This window comes from Anopheles merus, chromosome 2L (genome assembly GCF_017562075.2).
Source record: "Anopheles merus strain MAF chromosome 2L, AmerM5.1, whole genome shotgun sequence".
Classification (NCBI taxonomy): Eukaryota; Metazoa; Arthropoda; class Insecta; order Diptera; family Culicidae; genus Anopheles; species Anopheles merus.
In genome coordinates this window covers 43,337,951-43,361,509 of record NC_054083.1, presented here as the reverse complement: position 1 = coordinate 43,361,509, position 23,559 = coordinate 43,337,951, and the positions used below count along the sequence as shown (strand labels likewise).

The window sequence follows — 23,559 nt, the reverse complement described above, 5'->3', positions numbered from 1 at the left end:
TGTAGAAACTAGTTCCACGGATGCAGGACAGAACCCTCCCTTTCCCTAGAGGGCATATCAATCTTCCGGCATGGTGTGGAACAAGTTTTTCGGGTTTCGTAGTTTCATCCGCAGGGAGGCCGGCAAGTCGTTGATGCGCCGTGCACTTGCTGTATGCCTGTGTCGCTTGAGGCATCTTCCACGGAGGTATCCAGAACCGTGAGTGCGTGGGGGAATTTATTAGAACGAGTCTCACGGAAGTGGACCCATACATTCCGAAGGGGGAACCTAATATCCCGGTGGAACGCAATTTCAGTAACCAGCCGGCAGTAATCTGCGATCCAAGCATAGAGTGATGGTACCAACGAACGAATGGGATATTTTTAAATCCGGACACATATTTTAAAGCACCCATAATGGCCGAACGGCGTGTAGTTGTTGGCAAAAGTGCATCACAATGTAGGCAGTAGTTTTGCCACAGAACGTCTGCAGAGACGATGTTCTGCAGAGTTCAGAGTTTTTACATAGTAGTACAACCTACCCGAGTTCCATCCAAACTGGTTAGATGTTGCTCTTGCCGCGGTAGGTAGATACTGCGGTTTAACGCTTCAGAAGCCAGTCAGGGTCAGTTCCGTTCCGGTAGTTGTAATGAAGAACCCTGTCAAGTGGTGGAATACATGTTACTTGTGTTCTGATCGTTGCACCAACGTCTGCACAACATGATTTGATCGCATCGAGGGTAGGAGATTTATAAGCTTGTCTGGCTTCGCTGGGGCTGTTCGGAGCAATGACATGACGTTAGAAACCAAGAACAAGTGCACTTGGTGTCGGGGCTTTGGCTATTTTATTGGTGATAATTATTACAATGGCTTATCATTAACTGAGCGTGTTTGAAAGTCTCCATACACGGACCATTAGGCGAGACATTCAAGAGGGCGTCAAGCGTTCCCCCTGGCTCTGTCAGCAAATGGCGTTTTCCAACTTCCCGGTTTTTGTGCCACTTGAAGCTGAAGTGCCAAACAAACTTAACGCTGTTATTTTTACGCAATAATCATTTCTCACGCGCAATGCAACTCCTCGGCCAAACCCATTACGAGGCAACAAATTCCTACCACAAATATGTGAAACCATTCTTCTGGACATCAGTCTGGATGTGGACCTGGACGCGCGCACCCCTGGATGGCGAGTGAAAGTAAGTTAGCTAGGCAAGCTTTCCTTTAACCTATCTCGTCGCCCCGCTAGAGAGTTGTCATTCATGCGCTCTCGCACGCATTCCTCGGGTGCGTACAACCGCAAAACAAAAGCTTAACGCTTTGACCATCGCCACGTTTCGTAGTGGCCTCGACGCGCGCGGTGTCCAGTTTTTTGTTATGGAAAGGTGTAGATGCTGTATGTGTGTGTATGTATGTGTCTTTCCCTCGGCCGTGTGTCCGTTTTGGGATGTTTTCTTGGGAGCTGGGAGAGTACGTTTTGTTTAACAAATTTAAATATCGTATCACACGGGCGTGAGGGGTTACCTCCACCTCCTTCTTCGCTCTGTCATCGCCTTTTGTTCGTTTCACTCGCTCACTCGCTCGCTGGTTCCCGTTTTTGGAAAGGGGAAAACCATTAGCGCGAGGAAGAGTGGCCGGGAAGCGACCTAACCCGCCCGACCGTGTGACTGTCGGCCTTCACGTAGGTCAGCGTGAACCACAGGTGGGGGAACACAGTGTCCAGTTTTACAGGTGAAATTTATGCTCAATCTTATGCTGCACGGAAGTTACGGTGACAGGGGATGGCCCTGTACGCGTGTGTTTTTGTGTTCCATGGAAAGGCAATCAGAAGCCTCCGCGCACAGATGAGCCGCCGACCGGGGTTTCTCTCGGGCTTTGGTGCGATAAAAATGGTAATCGAAGGATGATGCTCCTCACACCGTTCGACGCGATGGTTAATTAGATAAGATCGTCTATCTCACCTGACTGTTGAGACCTTCCCGAGCGTGATTCCAGGGGTAAGCTCCAATGATCCGAGGAAAGATACACGCGTGTTGAGTAAACGTATAAAATATGATGATATTAATATCAAATTCTGGAATCAGTCCACTCAGATATGTCTCGCTCACTTTCCGGGTGTGCGGGGTGATCTATCTTCTGGTGTTAAATTAAGAAATGAAGATGGCATGTATTGTTTCTTGGAAGGAATAGATTGGATGGCTAATAGATAATGATGTTCTCCTGTGGGAATTTAGTAGCTCTAACCGGCGGCGGGTGTATGTAAATGAACAATTATCCACCTAATGAGGGTGCAAATTTCAAGTTTATGAAATTTTACGCCCTTGGGATTTTGGAAATAAATCGCGCAAAAATACTATGCCGAGATTCATTATCGTGTAATATATTGCTTTTTTGGATGATGAACGATCATCACGTCCTTCTGTGTTACTTGAAGTTCATATTTCGTAGAACCGATGGAACGGTGTGTTGCGGTTCCGTAGGCATCTTCAAAGATTCTTCAAACTTCCAGATGTTCCATCAAAAAGCGGCGATTGGTTGTTTTGTGTGTGTGTGTATGTGTGTATGCCCACGTAATGAACCGGCATGTTCGCTCCCAGACATCCCATTCCGGGGCATTCCTGACTGGACGTGGTATGGGCCTCTCTCAGTGTTATTACTCCCCGGTTCCAGCTAAAGCCCCCCACTAGAACCGTAAAAGCGGCCAGTGAATAGAATTAATAAACGATCGCTTCCTCTTCCCTCATCCATCAGGGGAGGGGTGGCCAGTGCAGAGATGGCGGGAGTTTTGGAAAGCATATGTTTTTGTAAACCGCGCGGGCAATGGACGCGGTCCCGGACTATGCTTACTAAGCTGGAGGAATATAATACATATAATGCGAGCTAATTACGGACGAGTTTTTTTTTTTGTGGAGTTTGTTTGTGTTCCTTTTTTGAGCTCTGCGTTTTGATGTGTTGATTTGGGATCCGGTCTAGTTTCTTGCTTGCTTCAAAAAAAGATGAGTTGAAATAAAAGGTAAAATACACTTTTGAAGTTGAGCGATGGGGCATTGTTTGAAACAATTTGTGTTGGTGTTGGTAAAAACTTTAAAGGAGAAGCAGAGTGCAGGAACCTTTGCCATTGCCAAACTCGCACTCATGTTATCATTAGAACGCGAGTGTCTTACGTATACACTGCTTGTGACATTTTTTATCATCCATTAGAGCGTGTATTACCTGAGTGTGTTATGTTTGCGCGTTATACGTCCGGAAGGCATGTTTATTTACACCCCAACGCATTTTGTTTGGTAAATAAAGGTTTGCAAGCTTCAAAACTAACGCTCTAAAAAACCCGCACGACGACTGATTTTAAGTGCGGTAATATTTATGTAATCTTTTTTTCCATTGCTGTGACTGAAAAATTAGTTACACTTTTGACAGCTTAACACGTTCCGGGAATATATTTTAATAATACAACATAACGGTTGCCCCGCTGCAGGGGTAGGTTTTTATCGATTTGGTACAAGGTTAGCCGAATCGCTTGTCTCGTAACCTTTTAGCGATGAAATCACCTTCTCGGAAGGGTGAAATACAACTTAAATACAGTAACAAAAAACACTGCAATCGTCTCAATATAAATAAAACCCCTTATCCAACGCAAACCAACCCGTGTTTGATTAACCTTGATAGTTCCTCAACCCTGCGAACTAACTCCCTGAGGTGGTATTCTCCGGCGGCATCGCAGGATCGCCCAAGAGTGTTTGATAAATCGTTCTCAAGAGAAAGAGACCGAGCGTCGGGTTGACCGGCAACACACGATGAGTTGCGTTGGTCGAGAAAATCAGTGCAAAAGTGTTTGTGCTGTAAAGTGTCTTATCGGTCTTTTAATCTTTACCACGCCAGTGGCCAGACGACGGACATCAAGCGCCACTTGAACCGGTCTCTGGATGGAAGGAATTCTTTCCTGTTTTGTGTTTGCTGGCTGGCTATATTATCATCCAGCGCAGCAAATGGTTAATTTTCGGGACCGACCATTTCGCGATCGCAGCAATGACGTCAGATTGAAGTGAATTTCTGCGTCAACTTCGTTTCGGGCGGCCGCGTTTCGGCAAGTATGTGGTTTCCGCAAGAACCACACCTAGATTTTGGTGAGGCGCAAATAAAGTTTTATTTGTATTTTGTGGAGGTGGTAAAGGTTTGCAGACAAGTCGTCAATTGCTGGATAGGAGGAAGAGGACACAGTTGTGTATATATACATCATGCAGAAGATAAAGCCTCTCGAAAGGATCGGGAATAGTAGGGATTGGTGCGCGATACACGAACCAGATGGCGGCGGCTTTTTGTTGAAATGTTGTCTCAAGCGTTTGATAAAGCGAACAAGTTTGTGCGGCTAAAGGAAATCACTCTTCAACTAATCTTTCAACTTTTGTTTCCGTCCTCTCTCTTTTGCGCGCAGGATCAATTTGACAACATCGCCACACACACGCAGAAAGGAATTGACTTTATCGAACGATTCGGAGGCTTCATTCGTGATCGCAGTGCCATCGAAGTTGAATATGCACTTAAGCTGAGGTAAGTCTTGTTAATGTTAATAATATTTCTGTTTTATTTATTTTTACATTTAGCGTAATAAAGGCCACTCCCTTCTACGTTGCTAAGATCGGTCGAGAATGGAACTTGCGATTTGCCGTGCGCAAGGCTAAGCGTTTGGCACAGGACCACGGGAGCTTCGTCCGATTAGATCGTTGAAATCTCATTACTTTTGGCATGAAAGGGATGGGGTGTTTGTTGCACTGGAGGTCCCGCCTGCTTTTATATTCAAATTTCCGATCAAAAAGAAACGTGTGGGAAAGCGGAATCAATTTATTCGGCACGACACGACGTAGAGAGTAAAAAAAAAACAACCGAAACGAAGAAAGAGCTCCGCCCAGTTAACTTCAATATTTATGGTGACTCATAAATCATACGTTAAATGGTTTTGCTAGCTTCTTTCTGAGGTATCGTTTAGATTTTTGCAGCTGAGCGCTTACAAAAGGATGAAATTTAACTCCTGTCTCTTTTTTACCTCAGACGTTTGACTTATGCGTTACAGATGTGACTAAAAACGCGAGGCTTCTGTGTTTGTAACCGCACGGGAACACACAGGAACATTAAAGTGCAAAACCAACCAGCCTACGTAACCTTCAGTGCGCTGGGAGTCAGTTCCTTCACCCCGTTTGATGTCTGTTGTCGGTCGGTCGGTCGGTCGGTGAGGTTCTGGTGTGCATACTTCCTTCCCGGTTTCGAATTGGCCGAGTGGTGCGTGTATCGAGCGGAATTGAGTGTAAACAATCCTCGTATTACACGCAAATAGAAGCGGAATGGAAACATGTGCGTAAACAGTCTGCACGTTTGCGCGTCGCACCGTTCCGTTCGACACGACGGCTGCAAGGCAATCGAAGAATAATGTGCAAGAAATCATCCTTGAAGTGGGGTTTTTCGTTGCTTTTGCTTTTCTACCCTTTATACCTTCATTCATGCGATGCAGAATGGCAGTTGCCGCGGTTGCCGCGTACCGTGGGGTGTGCGCTTTTGTTTTATTTCCTCATTTTTATTGTCCCTTTTTTGACCAGATTCAGGTTCTTCGCGGTTTGCTCCTCCGACATATGCTGGGACACGCGTGCCGTCCTCTGGTGTGCATCTCGTAGCGATCGTACGCCTTCCGTGTGGGATGTGTGGGATTGCTGCCACACAAACCACCCTGCTACTACTCACCCTACGATAAAACTTCCTCACAGCGGTGGAGTGAGATTGTCCCATGTTTCTTCCGTGGCAAACGGGTTGTTGAGCGAAACACAAAAAAAAAACGTACCACAACAGCTAACGCTTCGTTGGGGATCCGCGCACTTCGGCACTACTTCTGAGCCGAAGGAACCTAAAAATAAACATTGACACGTACACACAGACACGCACGCGCGCACAAACGCGTATAGAACCCCACGAATAGAATCGACCAAACGACGCGTGAGCTCGCCTGCCCTTCCTTCTTTCCACTGAACGCTCACGCCTGGGTTCTGGTTCTTTTGCGCGTGTTCTTCGGCAAGACGTTCTAGTCGAAGGTTTTTGAGCCGAGCGAAAAAAACAAGCCGGGGCCTGTACAACACCTTCGCGATCGTGCTCTGCGTGTTATTAGCCATCCCTTTCGTTTGGCGGTGCAACTCTTTTTACGGGCGGATGGCAATTCTGTTGGGTTTTTTTTTGTTTTGCTTCTTCCAATCCCCAACACAACACGTCGACGACCCTGGGTCCTCTGTTCCAATACAACTGCGATCGTTGCACCAGATGTGTTGGCAATGCTCCAAGGGTCAGGCAGGCGATGTAACAGGGAATCTGCTGACAGATGAGCGACGGTGTGCAGGCCAGAAAAAGAAACCAAGCACTTTTCGCCAGGGCAAGGGGATATCGGAGGTTTCGTCTCAATGCTCTCTCCAGGTCACGCATCTGCATAGGTCATGGTTTTTTCGGACCAATTTCTCCTTCGCTTCTTCGTCGCGCGGCCTTTCTCACTCTGTGTCGTGACGACGACGACAACGAATTCCATTTTTATACCGCTTCAGCTTGATGGATTCATGATGAGTGCGACACAACCAGAGCTCACTGAACGCTGCGAATGATCGAGAACGGTTTGTCACACAACCGTTCCAGAGGAGAGGTGTAACGCTTTGCGACTTCCAAAAGCCAGCTACCGTACGCGGAGGTTGTGCATGATCGCGAGTTCGTGAAGATATGCCCCTCAAACCGTGTCCAGTGCCACCAGGCTTTGTAAGCCGTCCACTACACACAAACACAGGCATTGCTGCCATGTGCTGTTCTAGCTCATACTGCCGTTTGCCTTTTGCCAGGGCGTGAGGAAGCTATTAATTTTCTCATTCCATCACACACAAACACACGTGCCGCAGAGGGGCCCGAAATGGGGGACTGTGCAGTGTCGTGGCCTGTGTATTAGCGTGGAATGGTGCTCGAAAATTGGAGCATTATAAATCAGCACGAACCAAATATTTTCCCCCCGTTTTCAATCTCCACTGTCTCCACAAGCTGCCCATTACTTGCATGACCAGATTCTGTAAGCTGACATATATCAATCCTGTTGCCGTATTGATTGGGACCTCTCTAGCGGCATAGTCGGACGGAGCTATTAGACACGCATGTTGTCGAATTTTAAATGTCTCAATTTCTTCGAACTCTGCCCTCGCCTCCGTTTCACACCGCATCCTAGGAAAGACGCGAAGCGGAAGTAGCGCTAGAATGCAACACGGCAGTGTGTGTGTGACACATACGGGAGAGCTGTTGGTTTAGGGGACGAAACCTTAATATAGCGTGTGCATTGCGTGTGTTAAATGACCTCATCGATGGGCGTTTGATTCGCTCTGTGCAGCCTGTTTTTGGTATGGGAGGTCTCCATCTCGAACCCTTCTTTCGAAAGACTGGGATGCTAAAGGTGATGCACAACAAATTCTTGTTCCCTTCACCGCTGTCGTTGTGGCTCATCCTAGTGTCAGGTCTTTTTCAGGTGACCGTTGGCAAGGAGGGCGCGCAAAGAAATATCGAATTTACCCTTCTTCCCTCCCAGAGCGGGGAGCGAAAAGGTGGAATCTTATAAAAATGTCCCTCCCTCTGTTGCCGCGCTGTAAAGACAGTAGTAACGAGTTACCGAATCGGGAAACCGGTCCAACAAGTTGTTCGCGGACTGTTTTACGGTCGAGCTGTCTTTTGCACGGGGCTGCGCTCCTAAGGTTCGTCGTTTCGTCTTTCGCCGGCCGTTGACGTAACGCTCGTTCGTTCGTTCGTTTTGCGGCCACGAGAGAAGAGCCTTCGATTCCCGGGTTTTGTGCTGGCTGTGCAATTCTTTGCGGCCTACGCGCATACGGGAGGATACGCTCAACGAACGCGCACCCAAGAGATAAAACCGGCACACACACACACATACTCAAACATCTCTTCCCGAGAAGGAAGCCCAAGCCGTACGCCCGAAAGATGTACGCCAAGGTAACTAACACTCGCTTCGCTTCAAGTTCGCTGAACCGGTTGCGAAAGTTTCGCCCAAAAATGCCCGAACCCCTCGGGGGTCGTTCTCCGGCATAGACCGCCCATCCTCCCTCCCACTCCCTTTCCGTGCATTGATCTTCCGCTGGGTAAAATTGATCTATTCCGCCAGCACGTTATGGGGTTGTTGTTCCAAACCTGAGCCGGCAACACTCAGACACGAACCTTGCGTCGAGGATCTTCTTTTGGAGCATCTTTCATCAATAAGAAGGAGGACCTTTCTGTGTGTGTGTATTTGAAAAATCGTTTAAGGGTTTTAATTATTGGATGGCACCACGGTCTCTCTCGTGCACTGGAAATGTCGAAATGCTGCATAAAAATTCCCACACCGCGTTCGACGGGGAGTGTGTTTGTGTGGCAATAGTGTCGTGCGGCGCCACGTTTGACCTCAAACCTTTCAACACTTTTCAATTTTTGAACCGTTTCGCCGCTCATACATCCACCAACCGGCAGGTCCACCACCACCGCGTAATTGGCCGTGATCTTTCGTTAAGTTGGTACATCATTTTTCAACGGATTCGATGGTTTTGTAGAAGAGGAGATGTTTATGGTGTGTGGATGAAGCAGCATACTTGTCCTTGTGGGCAGAACGGTGCATCGCACCAACGAGAGCTCTCCTCTAACGATCAATCATGAACGTGTTTGTTGGCCACAAAATTTGCATCACATTTTCTCATGTGTTTGGTTGGTTTGTAGTGCAATTTGCACCGTTTACGATGCGATCAATTGCATCACCTTGATCGTGCGAGGAAAAGCGGTCTTGTTTTTGGCTTTTAGCAGATACACTGTTTCTTTGTAAGCAGTCAAGGCTGTTCGTTCCACCGAAGCGCGAAGGGGAAAGTAAGTGTGCGAATTTTATTGGACGCGTGTCGTCGCTTCTTCGTCGCTACTAACGGTCGTTTAGTTTGTCCGCGCCCGGCTCTCTCTCTCTCTCTCTGTTTGCGTTCGATTTATCGTCCCAAGTGCAGGTCGGGTGGGGGAGTGGAATACACTATATAAAGGACAGACGCGCGTGTCCGTGACCAACCTGGCACAGATGGTCTCGCTGTGGACGCGCTAAACTTGAGATCTAAATTTATCCTCCTTTATCCCGTGTCGGATGTGGATAAATTTTTGATGAGGAAAAATACTTCAATGCAACGTTCTAGAAATCACAGCTGGTGGAGAGGAGGGCAGTAGTAGTAGTGGTAGAAGTGTGGAAATAACTCTCGTAAATGCGTCAGTATGTTTTGGAGCTGCGATTTTGACCATATTTCCATCAGCTAGAGATGTGTTTTGACTCTACTCACGATAAAGTCAATGGACTTTGTGTCCGATCGGGGAACAAGCTCAGTAATTACACGATCTTTACACGATGCCTAATTCATTCAGCGTTTTGGTTCATTGAGCACCGCGCGTGAGCGAATGTGTGTTTATGCTATGAAATGGCATTCTAATTGAATGTTTACAGCGCACCCCCAGATGCCTTTTTCTGAACTAGAAAAAAAACCCCTAACAAAATCTACAATGTAAATAAACAGGTCCAAAAATATGTTGCCACTGCCGGGCCTTGCCCGGTGAGTTTGACTCATCCAAACCAAATCCAAGCTTCTGGGGAATTTCTCCTTTTTGACAGAATTGCATACTTTCATACCAACTCATTGATCGTTGAACTAATAGAAAAAGAAAAAAAAACATGTCCGTTCAATTGAAAATATGAATCATGCAACTGTTTCGTGCCAATTTCTCCCCACGCACACGAACATTACTGATCGGTTTCTCAAGGGTTGCTGGTTACCATATGATGATGGCACGATCGAGCGACGAGGATGTATGGTGTGCGTTGGGGTGCGAATTCAATCACGAACCCTGTACGTGATGATTTTGCATAATGTGTGTGCGTGTGTGTGTGCATCACATTCTTGTCGGCTACTGAATAAGTTATCCAGCGTATCGAATGTGAATTCAGTATCACTCACTCGGTTCCAATTTATCAAACTAATTGCCTCGCCATGGCAGCGAGCCTATAGCTGAGCTTCACACGATCATCACTGTCTTTTTATCTTTCATATCAAATTCAAATCACACATACACACACAGCTGTATTGTCGATTTCTATACCACATTTCTCCATTGTGTTCATAATATTTGCTCACAACAATGCCACGGCCGGCAAAACCAGTCTATGCAAATGCTGCGAAGATGTTGTTGTTGTTTACGTTGAGGCGAAAGGGAGGGAAGGGCCAGTCCCAGGTGGCAGTTGGTTCGATTCACGCATCAGTGTCAGCCCGGTGAATAGGCACATAAAATATGCTTATCCTCTAACGGACATTTTCGCTTCACATTTGAACGCTTCAAAATCGATAACACGAATGGCTGTCGAAGCGATCGCTCGTAAAATGGCACTTTAATCAAATTGAGGGGGGAATGATTCCGATTGGTTTGGATGACCCCAGCTGCTGGTGCATAAATTATGGAAGGAAAAGCGAAGGAAATATTTGTGTGAAGTTATTAACTTGCTTTTGCTGATAATTATAGCCGATCTCCTCCCGATCGAGCTACATAACGTTTAGGTTCGATTGGATGGATCTTTTATTTACAAACACCGCCGGTCGGGGTTGTTCATAAATCAACCTAAACGATACTGAGATAGATGGAATGGGGAATTTAGGAAGGAGCGATGAATATCAATTTCAAATTTGTCCACTCTTTTGGCCAAACATCAAAGCCTCTCTTTCTCTCTGTTTATCTACCAATCGCAAAATTACTGTACATCTTCCAGTGCTTAAGACGCCGTTCGGCTCAGCCTTTCTGTTGTGACTCCAATTTGCCATTGTTCTCTCTACCAGCTGTCTCTACAGCTCACCGTATCGACGTTTTATCTGTTTCGCGCCAAGAAGCAAACCGAAACACGCCATCCACAAATAGCAGAGGGCCGGATAAACGAACCCCAGACGAAGCAGAAGCAGCAGCAGCAGCAGGTTGCTAATGTTACTTGCGTGTGCTCGAGCCTCCTTCTTTTGCCATCGTAGCATTAAATCTGGGTTATGCTGCTGCCGCTGCCGCATGTGCAAAGGAATGTTGTAGAAAACCGATTTCATTCACTGTTCCCGTCCATCTGTTGCAAAACCGCGTGCGTGTGTGTGTGTATAGGGCCTTACGGGGCCGTATCGATCACCTTGCGTGAATGTTCTCGTTACTTGGAGGAGAAGATCCGTTCCAAAACCCGAGCACTACCACCCTCCCGCCTAATGATTGGCAGCATGTGATGTCTGTGTGCAATTTCCATCCCCGCTTGTAGATTGATTCGCCCGGTTCGGATGAGAAGAGGATGAAGAGAGTGGGAGATAAAACTTTCACCAATATCGCGAAGCGACTTCTCCCTCGGTGGCGCGCTGCGATCGTTCGATCCCGGTCAATGATCGACCATGAACGGCGGGGCGATATGATGATAGCCGGTCGGTCGGTCGTTGCAAGAGATTGAGATTCTGTTTTAAATCATAATCATAATACACCAGTCAGCCATAGGCTCTCTCCTTGCGGGGTTCGTCGCTTTTGTCAACCTTCCTCTGTTCAGCGCCCTTTTAGGTCAGACAAGACGACGGTCGTCGTGGTTGGTGTAGTGTTGATGCGGTATCTTCAAGCATGTTTGCTGGTGGAAGCAGGCAAACATGTGCACAAGTGCGCGTCCCCGCGATTGCATGGCAGCCAACGACGCCGCCGCTGCCACACCCAGCCAAAAGGGGTGCCCGGGTGCAGCGCAGCAAGAGATAGCGTTCGGCCAGGGCAGAGAGACCAGCCTTCTCTTCTAGCCCCATTCATTCATTCACTTTCGCTTGTGCAGTTTCCATATCGCGGTAGCCGCCATAGAGGAGGAGGTGTCCGTAAGAGCATCACTCCAGTGAAAGCCATCGAGACACATTAAAGCCCCGCGCGGTACACCGTCGAAGAAGACCGTGCCAAGAGGGTTTCCTCCTATCAATGTCCTCCGGACGTCGGTGGCCAGTGCAGCTTGCAAAACTGTTTAAACTCTGCTTAAAAGCGGTGTGTACGCATGCAGAGTGACACTAATTATCGGTAGGTGGGATCGGGAGCTGGTTCCACCGGCATCACAGGGCACCATCACAGAGGTGTGTGTATATATGGTGATGATTGCTGTCAAAGCATCCGCTTCATTTAACCGACTCGATTGGGGGAGCCGCTTTGGCTCGGGGTAGAAAGTGATCTTGTGCTTCTGCACGCACAAAACCACCCCATATGTAACGCCGCCAACAATTCCTTCACCAACGGAGGGAGCCACATGTTTGCGCTGGCGTACATGAAGTGTATGTTTTCTCCCGCGCAATACGTAAGCTCTTGGGGCAGCAGCAGCTCCCGTACCTGTTGTTGTGTATCGATCGCGCGCCCGCTAATGGGAAAGTGAAGTATTTAGCGGATATGTAGCTCGTTTCCTACACAATGCACAAACAATTTACCATTTAATCATCGCCACACACACACACGCCGACCGCGGGTGTGTCTCGCGTTTCGTGCTGCAGCAATGCGGGGGGACAGGAGCCCAAGAGTGCATCCGGCCGGTGCCGGAGTAGTGGTATCGAGACACAGCAGAAACTAGAAACTCAACATTGCATGGCGATAGAGGGAGAGTAACTGAACACTTATCGCACGTGCACGCATTGGTATGAAGAGAGAGAGAAGCAGCAGACGGAGAGAGAGAATGCATGCGGCGCGGGTGTGTGATATGCTCTGATATTCGTACGAAAAATCTATGTAACACGATATATATATATTACTGCACCTGAGAGTGGCTATTGGGAAATTGGATTAGTTGGATCCGGCCCGCACATGCAACTACTGAAAGGGTGTCTGCGAAGTGTTTCGCATTATCGAGGATAAAACGTTTCGGGTGTGATGTGTGCGTGCTTTTCTCTAATTAGTTTAAGTTTACCAAGTATTTGTTTCGGTTGTGCGTGCAATTAGCTTCTATTATCAAAACATTCAATAAAGATAGGACCCCACTTTCATCAGCGTCGGTTTGCAACAATGTCCTCTTCCGATAGAAAAGCAACCACACAGATAACAATTGTAACAATCAAGTAGAGTAGAGAAAACATCGAGAAAGGCTTGTTTGTCTTCTGGTGTAGATAAATATCAGACAACTTGTTCTTCTTTCCTATAAAAACGTATTTCCCCCCCTTTTGTTCAGTATTAATTTACTGTTGTTGACTGGCTCCATGCAAGACTTGAACTCAAGACCGGTGACGTTTTAAACCCATCTGCTACCGATTGTACTATTTGTAGAGGTCGATATGTAGTCGATAGAAATGGCTTTTTTTTCTCTGACCGACTCTGACCAGCATCGCGTTATTCCATTTTTGGGCCACAATGTCACAGATATTTCAAGCGTTCCTGCCTGGTAGGTTCACACGAGTCTAGTGTGAAATCGTGCACCGGCAAATACCGCCACCATTCCGGTACAATGATCCCATTGTACCCATACACTTCGTAGCTCACGAACCGATCGGTGGACGACGGTAACATTACTGCTGTAAAAGGCATGAAAGAGATGTGTCATCCATCCATACCTTCCATCCTTCGACCGTTCCTTCGATCAGATCTGTCTGTCGATCGTACTGCGGTTTGCATTCCGTTCCGTTCTGTTGCGCGTGTGCAATATGCAACAATAAGGGGAAGATCACCAGCGCACTCACTAGCACGAACGGCAGGGGCCTCTCTTTACACCTGCCAGCAGCAAGGGGGGATGGGGGGAGTTTAAATTATGGCTTCTTCAAACCAACACAAAGATCCTAAACAACCCCGCGATAATGGCTACAGCTACAGGCGGTGATACAAACAATGCCCTTCGCTCTCCTCCCTTTCCTCAATCCTCAAGTCAAACAGACACCAAAACTGAGCGAACGAAATGCCAATCATCGGGCACCAAGAAGCCGTCTCGGCTGTCTTACACCACCCCTTTTCCATAGCAGTAGTATCTACCACACTGTGTACAACTGTCAGTAATTATGGACATTATAGTGCCTTTGGCGCTTTAAACGGATTGCGAAAAAGAAGGGGCCTCCTCACTGTCGTCTGTGATGCCTCTACTAAAACCTCCGTTCTGTGGGCCCATCTAAGGACACAGGTACGCTGTAGTACTCGCTTGCAGTGGTGGCGTTTCAATGTCTCTTGGCGCGTTAACGTGCGACACGCCAGCCAGCCAACGCTCTGCCGCAAGTACCAATCAGTGATTATTGATGCTTGACGCTCGATATACGCTGGTGGGCCCTCCTCAATCTTCTGAATCCAACGTCCCAATCCGGTGTGAATCGATGGAAAAACTGTCCGCCGCCTCCGTCTGCATGGGAAATTAGTGACTTTTAAGAATGTGTTCTTCCATCCACTATGTCTAACCTACATTTTTTACCTCTCTTGTTTCCCCCGCTTTTGTTTCAGACGGCTTGTGAAGAACTATCAACCCAAAAAGAGCAAAGAGGACGAAGAGAATGAGTAAGTAGCGATGAAGCGGAACAAATGGACTGTCGAAAACAACCAAGCAATGTCCGTTGCATCTGTGTAACGGTGCTCCAAGAGAGAAAGACGCTGATTACAATAATTTTGTTGCACTCCACATAGAGTGTGACAGGTCGTATCGGCGGATCCCGGTCTCAATATCTCTGCTTGGACTGTGCTTGATTACATAGAATCAGTTGCTTTGCAATCCAACACTAATTTTACTTTTTCTTTGCTTACCTAGATTTTCCTCCCTGATTGCATTCAAAAACGTCCTCAAGGAGGTGGCCGACCTGGCCGGGCAGCGCGAGGTGGTGGCGGAAAACCTCCAGAACCAGGTGCTGCAGGGCATCCTGCTGCTGGCGAAGAATCTGCGCGAGGAGCGCAAAAAGGCACTGAACCAGGGCGCCAGCCTGACCCAGTCGCTGCACACACAGATCGGCACGCTGGATCGGGCGAAGCGCAGCTACGAGAAGGCGTTCCGCGAGGCGGAAAAGGCGATCGAGAGCTACCACAAGGCGGACGCCGACTTCCACCTCAGCCGGGCGGATGTGGAGAAGCAGCGCGTCAACATGAATATACGCAACAGCCAGTCGGAGGACGCGAAGAGCGAGTACGCGAACCAGCTGCAGATTACGAACAAGCAGCAGCAGCAGCACTATCAAATAGCACTGCCGGAGGTAAATTCTAACAGGCCCCTTGGGTGTGTGTGTGTGTGTGTGTTTGCATTCGGCACGCCTTGCTGTAATCGTATCGTTTCTGTGTCGATCCATCTTGCAGGTGTTTAACAGGCTGCAGGAGCTGGACGAGAAGCGAACGCGCGGCATGAAGGAATTCATCAAACGGTCGGCAGATGTCGAGTACGAGGTGTCGCCCATCATTGCCCACTGTCTGGAAGGGATCGTGAAGGCGGCCGACTCGATCAACGAGAAGGACGATTCGATGATCGTAATAGAAAAGTGCGTTCAATGGTTTTAGGAAATCGTTGCGCAAGCGCAGTGTATTGGAAGCTCATTCATTCTTTGCTTGCTTGCGTTTTAGGTATCAGTCCGGCTTTCAGCCACCGGGAGACATACCGTTCGAGGATCTTTCCAAACCCGACCCGGACGCCGCGAACAACTCGCAGACGCATAACTCCAGCACCGGACTCAACCACATGACGGGGAAAGGCACCACCAAGGATAAGCTTAAGAAGCGCGTCGGCATTTTCGGTATCTTCACCGGCAACAAGGTAAGCGAAACGGCAACCGGAAGCACCGGAAGCAGCAACAGTACGGCCTAAGAGCGGAAAATTACCAGACAAAAGGGTGATGATGTGTCGTACAATTAGCTTGTTGAGTTCTTCCTTTTCTGTTACATTTGTTTATCCTTCATTTAATTCAATGTTTCTGTCTACTTGTTCAAAAATCGATAGAAATGTTGTACTAATAACCTTTTTTCTTTACGTCTCCAATTTCGTCCCGTAACCATCATAAAATCATCACTTTGCTTCCAATGTTACATTCGTGCCATCCTACATTTCCTTCTGGTGCTCCCGGTTATCCTTGAACCATACATCTATTGCGACGATGAAACCAACAAAAAAAAAACAAACCCTTAAATACCAAAACAACAACCCAAAACTCCTCTCCCACTGCACAATCGGGTGTTGTTGAATGGATGGAAATGAACCATTCTACCACCACATAATGATAACCGACTGGCGCGATATCATTTCTTCCTGGACGCTTGGAGTGAGTATTACTGCGTGTGCATGTGTGTATGTGTGTGTGAACACGCACCACACACACACAAACTAGCCTTGACACTTGTGGCCATTCTTTTGGACCGACACATGCTACTCCTTGAACCACACCACAAGAACACAGCACGTGTGCGCCTGCTGGCCTGCTACTATCACCAAACGCTTTTCCATTGCAACACAACAACTATATCTCAATATGTCTATCGTGTTTGTGTGTGTTTTCGTGCTTAATCGTTTGCCTTGTGTTTGCTCCTTCTCGCGGTTCCACTACCTCACGGCGTTGACAATAAAAGAAGAAACAAACGGTCTCCTTCAGCACAAATCTCCCCGTTCGCGAGAAGAAGGTGTCCCTTGTGTGTCTGTTGGGTTGAGTTTATCCTAACCCGTCTTTGGAGTGGGTGTACACAACACATAAACCGAGAGCACCACATTACTGATTTCTTTTCGGACAGCAGGCATAACTCACACTGGTGCTCCACTGGTCTTAATTTAAACTAGCACATCTTTCGCTTGCTCTTGTCCCCGGTCATGCGATCTCGCACCCTGTTTTAAAACGAAACTACTTGACGGTACTTACGCTAAGAAGGCATCTCGTTACTCACGCATGTGCTGCTGACAACTGTAGGTGGTGGACGTATTTTGTTTGTTTGGTGTACTTGGGGGCACTTGGCGAAATTGGCGGGTTTTGTTTTCTTAATGATTTGTACTGCGAAATAGCAAGGGCCACCGTTGCACAAATCAGTGGACAAGCGTAGATGGACACTTGACTTACACCAACGTTCAGATGTTCCGGGCATCATTTAAGATTACAGCTTCATATCATGACCATGACATATTTTGTTAGAAATGTAAACATTTACGAAATGTAATGAATGATTAGGAATTTATGTATATACCTCTGACTATCAGTCAGTTTGGATGATTTATTGATTTTATTGATATCGGAAGTCTTTTGGTGGATGATCAATGCTTATCGCCTGTCTTATCTTCTCGATGATACAGCCATTTTTTGGTGATTGGATTTTATTTGCGCGCCAAAGTTGATTGTAAGGGCTGCCACTGTATGTGGCACCTGAGGAAAGCTGACGCCAAACGAATAAATAATTTACATGCGCGGATTTAAGCAAACAAATTTTGGTTCATTGACATTATGATAAGATCATACCGAACCGTTGTTTGTTGTTGCAACATACTGTACGTATATATTTACGATGGACATTATTTGACCTCTTCGTAACGCTTTTTCCGCAACAACCGAACCAGAGGTGCATACCACAGCGATCCTCCTCTCGGCGCTTCGACGCTTTTTCTCCTATGCATAAAGCTTGCTCTGCTGAATTCAAATGAGCGCTTACGAAACTGAACCGACCAACAACAAAGCGACACGAACCAGTCCTTCAAACGCAGACGAATGGGCACATGGGACTTTCCTGCCCTGTATGACGCGACGCCAGTGTGTACCGCACCGTCACCGTCGCACAGTATCCTTCCGGCACTCTGTCACCGAGATTCCGTCTCGGCCGCGACATGGTTTCGATTTTCTTCCGATCGATAAACGTTCGGCGGCGGAGTCGGCTGGACGACGACGACAACATAACTCTCCCCCCCCCCCCCTCATTCACGTGCTGCGTGCAAATTCAGCCACAAAGCAGACGCGCGCGGGCACCTACTCCACGCCGCGCAAATGCCTTCCGCGCTCTGTCCGCCAATATTTTGCAACGTGACCTGCCATGTAAAGTGTTTAATGTCGGTCGGCACGCAAAGTTATACCGTTTCGCTTTTGCTTTTGCTGTTGTGTTTTTTTTTTGCCTTCCTGTTGCTGGTGCTGCCAGCGTTGTTGCGTGCCGCTGTGGGATGAGAATTAGCTTTAGCCGTGCCCGTATTATCCCTTCGCACTCGAAAGGGATTCCAATGAGGCTACAGTCGAGACGCGTGATGTAATCTATACGGGTGTAGATACAAACGCGCACGCACACACACTTGTTGCCGTCCGGCCAGGATTCGTTTGCGTGTGTGAAGAATCGTTTTTATCGCAGACGCAGTGACTCATTCCAAAATCCGCTTTTATCGTGCCTTATTAGTTAGGCTTTCTGTTTCCAGTTCCCTTACCGTTTCTATATGTCCTGATTCTTTATCACCTACGATTAAGTCCTAATTTCCTACCCCTTTCTGTTCCGATTCGCATAAATGTTACACCGATGCTTTAGCTGTGTCACTGTGTATATTCTTTCAATCCCATTTGAATGTGTGTAGTATAAAATAGTGTGTTTCTTTAATTTCATGCTGCCTTTCTACTCCTGAAAACACTACACACCCAAACCACTCGCACGACAAACAAAATGATTACACATGCTTGTAAACAAATTTAATCTAAATTTTCTATAATTTTTCATTCGCTCATCAAAATTCGCAACCCATTCGGACTATTCGGCTTTTCGCATCTGTACATACGTTTTTGGTGGTGGTCTTGGTTGGTGGTGGTTACTTCTTTGGTGTGCCGGGCCTGTTCGATGTTGTTTGTATATGATGCTTTATTGGATGTGTTTGGTTTGCGCTTATGACACAACACCTCCTGTTCGCGGTTTTTATAATTCCATCCGGCGAAATAAAACCACACTTAACTTACAAACACTCACACAAAACCAAACCCCAAACACAAATACGCAATTTGTTGTGCGTTGTTTCTCCTAGAAGATTCTCGAAGCCTGCATAAATGTGAAGGTAATCAACATCGTCCGCTTATGCTGGATGAAACTACTATCTCTCTGTGTGTGCAAATTGGTATTGCTTAGATTTTTGCTGATGTGTGTTGAAATGTATATAAGTTTTTTGTTTTGTTGCTATAGTGTGACGCTAGCTGTTACTTTTTTTATATTTTGTATTATAATACAATATTGTCTGTACCATGTGTGATTTTTCCTCGTTTTTTCTCACTGTGTTTGTGTGTCCTTTAGTTTAATTATGTTGCGTGTCCTTTTGCATGCCGTTGAATCTATCACACAGCACTTTATTCTACCTCCAACAGTCGTCTACAAACTGTACATTTTGCTAGAACAGATTAGATTTTTCACAAAAGAAAGAAAAGAAACCATTAACATCTTCCCGATCGCTTTCGTTTTGTAGAACAACCTTTCGACGGACGGCCTGAAGGAAGATTTCAGCGACCTGCCACCGACGCAGCGGCGGAAAAAGCTCACGGCCAAGGTGCAGGAGCTGCAGCAGAAGGTCGCCCAGGAGCAGGCGGCCAGCGACGGGCTGATGAAGATGAAGGGCGTGTACGAGGCGAACTCGATGCTGGGCGACCCGCGCACGGTCGAGGAGCAGCTGAACGAATCGGTCAACCGGCTGGACAGGCTACGGCACGAGCTGCTGCGCTACCAGAAGCTGCTCGAGCAGGCCAACAACCAGTCGTTCATACAGCACAGCCCGCAGTCGAACCGTGTGATACAGAACGGACAACGGTCGTCCAGGTGAAGCATTAGTGTTGATTTACGAATTCATGCAGTGGCCTCCCACCGAAGTGTTGTGGCAGATGATGTGAAAAATGTGGTCCAATAATGTTAACATCGTTTTCTTCTCGCTTAACAACCCCCCCCTTTTCAGACATTCCAACGGTAGCAGTAATCACGAAAACAGTCACGAAGATAACGGCGAAGACCATCCAGACGATGCCGGTAGCCTTAGCAGGTCAGCTTCCGAAAGTAGTGTACAGCAAGCGCAAAATGGGCTTAACATTAACAACAACGGGTACAGCTCAACAATTGTTTCTTGATTCCCTCTTCCCAATTGCCTCTATCGCCCCGCCGTGTAGCTGTGTAGCTTTTGTGTAGTTCACCTTCACAAGTATCTCTGTATGCCTTTTTTTGTTGTTATTAATCAATTAAATTGTATATTATTTCCGTTCGACAATCCAACAAAGTCGTCAATTGAACAAAAATAACACATTGATGTATATAGTACTGCATACAAACAACCTTTAGTAGTTGTGATTCGTTTAACACCTCCGTCCTTTTAGTATATATTAGAATTCCCCCGCTAGTATCCCTCCAACAGCCCTTTCTCCTTGTAAAGCATACTGCCAAGACACTCCATGCGAACCAAAGTCACTAATATTGCCGTGTATGTGTGTCCGGTCGTTCTTCTTTCGCGTCCCACAGCAGCTCGGCGAGTCCGGAAAGTGGACTGGGCACATCGCACACCTCGCTGCCGGGATCGGGCCAGGGCAGCACGAACGAACAGCCAATGAACGAGGAATTCTACGAAGCCGATACGCCCCTGGGCACGTGTCGGGCGCTCTATCCATTTGACGGTAATGCATTTTCCCAAAAACCTAAAAATGTTGATCACTAACATAAGTTTCTCTCTCTCTCTTTTATTGCAGCAACGAGTGAAGGCAGCATTCCAATGTCGGAAGGGGAAGAATTGCAAGTGATAGAGGTGGACCAGGGCGACGGCTGGACCCGGGTGCGGCGGTTTAGTTCGAAGGGCTGGGAGGAAGGATTCGTACCGACCAGCTACATTGAGTGTACGCTGTATGCGTAGGTGTGTGGGAACAAAATCGAACCAAACCGCACAATTCAAGTACAATTTCTCTAACAATCATTCTTTCTTTGTTTGTAGTGTTGATCACCGAATCAAGTTAAATCTATCCCCCGCTCTAGGGTGTGATGATGCTGATATGATGTCAGTGAAGGAGCGGAATTGCACCCGTAATCCCAAAATGTAAATAGTTAATGTAAAACGGTGGAGAAACCCCGGCCCTGCAGCACATACATAAATGTATGCTTTAGTCGACAAATAGTAGTGGCAATTTATTAAACAAAAAAAAACAAAAGCACAGTGCTTTGCAAGAAAAGGAACATCATTTGGACCACAAAGCCTAGGCGAAACGGGGCAGTAAGAACAGAGGATATAATATATGCCACAGTTGCTTGCTCTACTACGCTAAACAATCGTTCAAAGGCCGCACTGGTATGCGGACAGAGAGACAGCGCAGCAGGAGAGGGAAAAGCATTCGTATATCATCAGCCTTATGTGTTTCTCCGCTCTTGGGTGGGTGGTCGTTTAGGAAATTTATGCTACTTTCTTTTTAAAAAGCAAATATCATAATGCGATTGCGATGCAAATACAATGCTTTTCATTTGCGCGGTATCAAAAATCTGGCTACCGAACAATGATGTTTGCTTTCAATAGGTACGAGGTGTGCGAGATACGGCTTGCGCTTTTTCAACCGTTAGTTAGACTCTTTTCTTTTTGTGTTGTTTTCTTCTTTTTAATATGAAAATAGCAATTGACCGTTGCATCGAAATAAATCACACTTTAAAGCAATGCGCTTCAGGAGCAAACAAAGAAAAAGGAAAACACGAATGAAACTCTCGAATCAAAGTGAAAAAAAAAAGAAAAGTTCAGTCACCGGGGTGAGTGATCAGAAAGCATAATAAACAAATACGAAACATATAACTACCATAACTACGGACGGAGATACGAAAACATATACTATCGTGCGTAATCTATTGCCATGAACTCTGTTCAATTTCGAGGAAAAGATAAACTATAATACAATTATAACACGTTTAATGCAGTGTGTGCAGCGCACGGCTCTAGTAAAGGGGGGGAATATCGTAAAATATCCATTCAACATGATTAGTAGTGGACATTTTATGATTTAAAAAAAAGTTTTAGTTTTTCTGTTGCTCCCTTTCTTACCCATCATTTTTGTCGCTAGTTTTTTTATTGACGCGAAAGGATTTTTTTCAAATAGAGCTTCTGTATAATTACTCCTGCGCGCGCGTATGAGACTATGCACAACGAGGAGTTTAAAGCTGATATCAACACAAAATATCATCCTATTCAAAACATCATCATCGTCATCAATCATTATTGCATTGTTTGGAAGCATCAACAGCACTACGATGAGATAAGAAAAAAAACAAGCTAGTTTAGATTTAAGAATTTAAATTGGAGTGTAAAAGTGAACGAAAGGCGTAAAAAAATATCAATAATCTTTCGCTTTTCGCTCAAGTGAAACACAGAAAGGGCAGAAAGTGCAAGCAGCAGCAGTGGGGTATAATAGCTGCTGGGTGGTGTTTAAGTGTATTATTGCTGTGTAATGTAGTAGTGTCCTCCTACTCCTTCCGTACTTTCTTCGTCACACATTCGCGTCCACATATAATCTTTACAATTGCGTTGCTTTTCGCGGTGGTGAGCGATTGTTTTTCTTCGGAACACCAGCAGTAGGTACTAGGCTAGAGCTAGAGTTACGGCGCATGTAAGCAATGCGAAACAAATCAAAAACATATACACGTACCGCCCTCTGGTTTCTGGTCGTCCCAATCTCGTCTAGTTTTTTCGGTTAGTGAAATAGGGGGGGAAAAGATATAAATCCACGAACTCTCTAACATGCAAAATCATTCAATACAATTTCAATCTTCAGCGGTAGCTCTAAGGCGCTACATAATCACGTTCACGTTAAATGCCGATAAATAGTGTTGGTAGTTTAGTATACCAGTCAAACCGGGAAATAATTCCTCTATTTTGTCCACTAAAATGATAATGAAAAAAGCTGTAATACACTCAACCTACCCAAAGCATGCCGAAATTTAACGTAATTTGCTGTAGCATGTTTGTAAAATACACAATTGTGTTAAGAGCAGAAAGCTTTAGGGTCAGCTAGTTGTGATTCACTACTATTTCCTGATATTCAAAATAACAACAGAACAAAACACCTTATACTCAGACGCGTATTGCTAAACAACAACAAAAAAGTCGTAGAAAGAACTGAATTCCATGTACTACATCAGATCGCATGAAAGCGGCGTAGCTACCGTTCACATCTTCATATTCAACTCTGTAATGAAATCGCTACGTTTTGAAAGCATATAAAAACAGCAACACTCTATATTTATACATTAAAAAGAAAGATATTTACGAACGGCTCATACTGACTGAACGCAGTCTAGAAATCTTATTAAAAAAAAGGTAACTCATCCTAAATATGCTCACAGTTTTGGCTCCTCTCACCACACCTTCGACGGGTGTTGTAACAAACAAACAAAATTACACAAAACAAACGACAGAAGTGGCCCTTAACGCTTGTTCCGGTGAATGGATCTGTTGAGCACCAGAAACACAAAATTATTCTATCTACAGCGCTAGAGTTACCATGCCTGAAAAAGTCTCTTAACAAATATACAAAAAGTGGCATTAACAAAACGATGTTAAAAATGTGAAGAGAAAAAAAAACAGAACTGATTGGAATACAAAAGAGGGGTGAAAAGGAGAATAATGCGGAAAAAG

At 46.1% G+C, this 23,559-nt stretch overlaps 1 protein-coding gene across 7 annotated transcripts in view; it reads left to right on the top strand.

The window, feature by feature from the left end:
- Window positions 1-23,487, top strand: part of LOC121594675 (formin-binding protein 1-like) — a 68,425-nt gene extending 44,938 nt beyond the window's left edge. Inside the window, exons 3-14 of one of the 7 annotated variants that reach the window (XM_041918229.1) lie at window positions 4,405-4,520; window positions 14,463-14,516; window positions 14,764-15,199; window positions 15,300-15,478; window positions 15,561-15,750; window positions 18,187-18,195; window positions 18,958-18,984; window positions 19,387-19,733; window positions 19,867-20,010; window positions 20,421-20,572; window positions 20,645-20,805; window positions 20,884-23,487. In XM_041918229.1, coding sequence (XP_041774163.1) covers window positions 4,405-4,520; window positions 14,463-14,516; window positions 14,764-15,199; window positions 15,300-15,478; window positions 15,561-15,750; window positions 18,187-18,195; window positions 18,958-18,984; window positions 19,387-19,733; window positions 19,867-20,010; window positions 20,421-20,572; window positions 20,645-20,805 — 1,815 coding nt within the window. In that variant the 3' untranslated portion in view covers window positions 20,884-23,487. The remainder of the gene's footprint in view (window positions 1-4,404; window positions 4,521-14,462; window positions 14,517-14,763; window positions 15,200-15,299; window positions 15,479-15,560; window positions 15,751-18,186; window positions 18,196-18,957; window positions 18,985-19,386; window positions 19,734-19,866; window positions 20,011-20,420; window positions 20,573-20,644; window positions 20,806-20,883) is intronic. The other 6 variants (XM_041918228.1, XM_041918225.1, XM_041918224.1 and 3 more) reach the window with 6 other exon arrangements.
- Window positions 23,488-23,559: the final 72 nt, after the last annotated feature.